The following is a 5,102-nucleotide window of genomic DNA, read 5'->3' as shown; positions in this document are numbered from 1 at the left end:
TAAACCCTCCACCAAAACCCTCTCGACCGCCTCAGCTGTATCCCATGGCTGCCTCACCGGAGGAAGATCAAACACGGTCGAACCAAGCAGCCGCCGCCAGTGCTGAAGAGGACTACAAAGATATCGATGAAGAAGAGGACGAGGAAGAAGAGGAAACAGAGCCGGTTAATGAAGGTACTCGGATGCGGACGGACAGGGAAAGGATGGACAACCTGTTCCGGCGATTGTCAACGGAACGAGTCCCGGTGCGTGTTCATGATGTGTTGATCAAGGGAAACACCAAGACTAAGGATTCAGTCATCGAGGCCGAGCTCCAAGCCCTCAAGTCTGTCACTTCGTTCCAGAAGTTGCTCCAAGCCGCTAGTATTGCCAATGCTAATCTTCATCGCCTTGAAATTTTCGATTCTGTGAATATTACTCTAGATGCTGGACCGCCGGAGCTCCCCGGGACTGCCAATGTGGTTGTTGAAGTCACTGAAACTGCAAATCCTCTTAGTGGAAACTTTGGGATTTTCTCAAAGCCTGAGGTATTCAACTCAATTTAGTGTTGATCTTTCTCTATACTGTCTTTATCGGGTAATAATTGACATGAACACAGCTTCTTTGGGGTTTAGAACAATGTACTTGGTGTTATGAAGTTTGATTATGCCATTTCAAACTGCTTTTGCTTGGTATATTTGTAAGGGTTAATGACTAAAAACGGAAGACTTTAAATCATATGAGTTTGCTTTACTTTTTTCTTTTACCTTAAGTATGTGTATTAGTTTTTCAAAATATAAATGTTTTTAAGTTATTTTGAATTTCAGTAAAGTTTGTGCCATTTTTTGATAATTATCCCTACTTGTAACTGGTAATTGTTGGTGAAGCTGGTGCTTTAGAATTACTGGAGATTTGAAAAGGCAATTTCTTGTTGTGTGTATAGTGTATCTGTTCATATATAATAACTCATACAATTCAAAGAGCATAGAAGTGAATTGTGTAGGTCAAATATTCATACTCAAAGTATCTGGTTCTGGAAACCAGAGACTATGAAAATGAGTGGCTTTGTGTTTCTACTGGGATTGAGATGGAAAGCAGGTTGACTGATGCATCAGGAAGTGGGGTGGACCAATCTAGTGTGGGTTTTGAAAGACTGAATTGGATTCCTGGATTACATATTTAAATGAAACGGTTGATGATTATTAGAGGAAGATGATTCATTATTCATATAAATATAATACTGTGGCTATGATTCTATTAATAATAAATACTGATATCATTAATGCTGACATTATGGCTATTGACTTCTGAGACATGGAGTTTGTGATACGATTTAAAAGATATATGGCAAGAACCTGAAACAATCAAACTTTGACTTTTGAGGCTTTAAATTTCAAAGTGCTTGTTTATTTCAAGAGATACATTAGAGAAAATTATTTTCTTATTCTTAGCCATGCCTACCCACTTTATTCATAAAAATAACACATCCTCAACATGTTATACTATGCACTTAACAATTTGTTATCTGTCAAAAGTGGCTTAAAAACACACAATATGTAGGAGTTCTTTTATGGGATTTTGGAAGGAGTGAGAAGCAGGTATGCGTGTGTACATTTGAAATGGGCATCTTCAACTTTCATAATAACAATTTACTCAACAACTAGGAATTGGTTGTCAGTAAGCTCAATTAGCAGCAATGCTTAAGTTTTACTGGAAGAACATCATCAAGTTTTTATGGCTTAAAATCTCGGCTCCAAGGTTTCTGATAATTTTGCCAGCGGTCTTCATAGTAAACTGGAAATGGAGAAGAAAAGAGATAGGGAGGGAGTGTGGAACTACACAGAGATGAAGTTGATATTGATAGTGGCTAGGTGAGGAGAGAGAACATACCTGCTTTGCAGCAGATTAGTGTCTGGAAAAATCTCCAAATTCTAAGGTCACATAATAAAGAAATGTTATCATTCTGATAAGGTGCAATTTTTAATCTAAAATATGTAGACCTAGGACAGAATACGGCCTCAATTTAGGTCACTTTGTGTGCAATGGAATTTCCAGTTAATGTACTTCCATTCTATTAAATAATTTCTTCTTAGTGTCTGAATGTGGAAAGGTCAAGAGTGGTGTAACAAAAGCTTTCTTATATATATTAGACGTTTCTAGTTTCTATCAGCTGATTTGTGCACCAAATGCCTGCTGTTGAGTTTGGAACTTATAATATATCTGCCCATGCTATTATGCACTTATTGGCTCTGGTTGTTTTTCTGTCCAAGATGCTTTCTAATTTACTGTTGCATTATGTGTGAATGGCTTAGCAATTTCCATTTTTTGTGATAATGTTTTATAGTTCTTTTGTAGGCTAGAAGCTGGTCACTTGAAGGCTTATTGAAGTTGAAAAACTTGTTTGGCTATGGTGATATATGGGATGGTTCATTGGCTTATGGCTGGGACCAAACATCAGAGATTAGCACCGGTTTGTCTTTGCCTAGGTTCAAAAGGTTGACTACTCCTGTGACTGCTAGGTTATCTCTTCTCTCTCAAGATTGGTTGAAGTTTTCTTCTTACAAAGAGAGTGCATTAGGTCTTTCCCTTGGCCTATTATCATCCCGAAACCATGAGTTAGAATACAATATCTCTTGGCGAGCTTTAACAGATCCATCACAAATGGCATCTACAACTGTAAGGAGACAGCTTGGGCATCGTTTAGTCTCAGCATTGATGTATACATTTAGAACTGATTTGAGAGATTCACCTTTGAGACTGACCCAAGGATATGCATTTGTTGCTACATCAGAAATTTCTGGCCTTTCACCAGATTATCGAAGCTTACGCTCTATACGTCAGGTTTAGTAATCTTTTATCATGTTCTTTTTCATATAACTTTTCTTATGTGTTGCATCTTTTAAGCATATTGTTAAAGAACTCTATTGCATGGATTGATTATAGTATCTTTTGCAAGCTATATTCTTAGTATATCATCCTTTCTATGTGTGAAGCACTTTATTGCATAGGTTGTTATAGTATCTGTTGCACAAGCTATTTTCTTATTTCTTAGTATAATCTTTCTATTTTTGTGAAGAACTTTATTGCATGAGTATTTGTTGCAACTTGCAAGCTGTATTCTGACTATTTCATCTCTCTATTTTTGTGAAGATTCTTATACACTTTATACAATGTTTCTTTCCTAATACTTCACTACTTTCTAGTAACTCTTCTGTTGTAATGGATTTTCCTACTTCTATCATATCTTACTTCCTACTTTTAAAGTTAGTTTCTTTTTGGAGAGAACATTGCGTATTTACCTTGCATCTTTTGCTAGACAAATTATGTATATTATTAACTAAAGTCATGGTTTTGTAAATAGGTCTTTGATCTTCGATATGCTTTACCCTTGGGATTCTACAATGCTGCATTGAACTTTGGAATTTCTGCTGGTGCTGTTCTTCCATGGGGAAATGGATCTCTAAACACGCCCTCGTATCTGCCTCAGAGATTTTTCATGGGTGGCAACTCTTCTCCGGTCTGCTTCTTGGGTGGCCCAACATCTATCTTTGGTTTTAAGTCGAGGGGACTCGGCCCTGCTGAGCCTAGAAGGCAAGTTGGAGAAAGTGCTGATGGTGAAAGTTCTGATAATGCTTCTGGGCTGGATTTTATTGGTGGTGACCTTGCCATTACTGCTTTTGCTGATCTTTCTTTCGATCTTCCACTGAAGATATTGAGAGAAGCTGGTATTCATGGCCATGCATTTATTTGTACCGGAAGCACTAACAAATTGACTGAAAATGCGTATCGAGATCTCTCTCTTCAGAAATTCCAAGATTCATTTAGATCCTCAGCAGGATTTGGTATCATTATACCAACTAAGCTATTCCGTATGGAGGTTTGTCATCTACCTTACAATCTTTATGTAATCTTTTGTTTTGTTTTTTTAAAGTTCTAGTTTGCGAGATGCAAGAACCTGTCATCAGGTGGAGGAAATAATTTCAGAAGGTTATCCATTACTCACCAAAACTATTGTGTTTCCTAATCCAATAATCCTTTCCAAAATTTGAATTTACACAAATGGCCCCTTTCTCCCTGGCGAGACACTGAAAATTAAAGGATGATGCATCATTTGCACATACTAAATGGGCAGGACTGTTATTAGATAAACTCTCTGTTTTATAAGCAACTCAATAGGGATTTTTTTTTTCTGATTTTTTATCACTTTTCAGGTCAATTATTGCCACATATTGAAACAACAAGAACATGACAGGGCGAAGACTGGTGTGCAGTTTAGCTTTTCTTCATCATTGTAGAAGCTGGAAATTTTTTTTGTTTCTTCAATTCAATACAACTAAATTTGAGCTTACCAACATCATCTTACCAAAGGTAAATCTTACATACTTTCCCCTTTTTGCAAACTTGATTCAGATTAAAGTTTGAATCCCTTTGTCTCTGGGTGGCATAGACAGCTTCATATATCATGTTGTACTTCAAAACCTTAAACAGTGCTAGTACTGTGATCCACTGTTACAGTAGAATAAATGAACAGGCGTATAACTACAAATTCATTTCACAGATGCAAATTATCTTGAAATTAAAGCGAAACAACATAGTACTAGTCGAATATTTGTATTTTTCTACTGCCCCATTTGTGAATACAGTGGTATATGCCCTGCTACATTCATTTCATTGATTCATATATTTCTGTGTCATTTTTCTCGTACTGGGAATATGCTCTTAGATTATTGAATATGCTACTTGTGTATAAACAATGCCGAAATTTCTAAGAGACCTTTGCTTAAATGGAACATTTGATTATAATTCTTTAATAGTGATATGAACTTAGGTATGATGGAAAATTACTTGTAGAATGAACTAAAGAATGCTATTGCTGGGAATAGTTCTGTTGGAGTTGGTTGGATTATGTATTATTCCGTACTATATAAAATGATAGAAACAGCAAATCTGTAACATTAAAAAAAACATCCTTAGTGACAGATATACTTACCCCGGACGAAATTGGGGCATTTGGGACACCTGTCTTTACTTAAAGAGGAAACCAAGCGCATAAATTATAAGTGCAGTCAGGTAGAACTAGAAGAGTGAGACGTTAGTATTTGCAAAGACCCCTCTAGACCTTT

The 5,102-nt window shown here is 36.6% G+C and overlaps 1 protein-coding gene across 1 annotated transcript; it reads left to right on the top strand.

Annotated features, from left to right (window-relative positions):
- Positions 1-4,645, top strand: LOC115998186 (SAM50-like protein SPAC17C9.06). The gene is made up of 4 exons (XM_031237679.1): positions 1-527; positions 2,335-2,820; positions 3,341-3,856; positions 4,191-4,645. The coding sequence occupies exons 1-4, from the start codon at positions 45-47 to the stop codon at positions 4,272-4,274; spliced, it is 1,569 nt and encodes a 522-aa protein (XP_031093539.1). The 5' UTR covers positions 1-44; the 3' UTR covers positions 4,275-4,645.
- Positions 4,646-5,102: the final 457 nt, after the last annotated feature.

The sequence above is a fragment of the Ipomoea triloba genome, chromosome 12 (genome assembly GCF_003576645.1).
Source record: "Ipomoea triloba cultivar NCNSP0323 chromosome 12, ASM357664v1".
NCBI classification, from domain to species: domain Eukaryota; kingdom Viridiplantae; phylum Streptophyta; class Magnoliopsida; order Solanales; family Convolvulaceae; genus Ipomoea; species Ipomoea triloba.
The sequence above is the reverse complement of the archived record's forward strand: the minus strand, read 5'-3'. Positions and strand labels throughout refer to the sequence as shown.

Coding starts and splice junctions, on each gene's coding strand:
- LOC115998186 (XM_031237679.1), top strand. CDS start 45: ATGGCTGCCTCACCGGAGGAAGATCAAACACGGTCGAACCAAGCAGCC. Junction 528..2,334: donor GGATTTTCTCAAAGCCTGAG/GTATTCAACTCA, acceptor GTTCTTTTGTAG/GCTAGAAGCTGGTCACTTGA. Junction 2,821..3,340: donor GCTTACGCTCTATACGTCAG/GTTTAGTAATCT, acceptor TTTTGTAAATAG/GTCTTTGATCTTCGATATGC.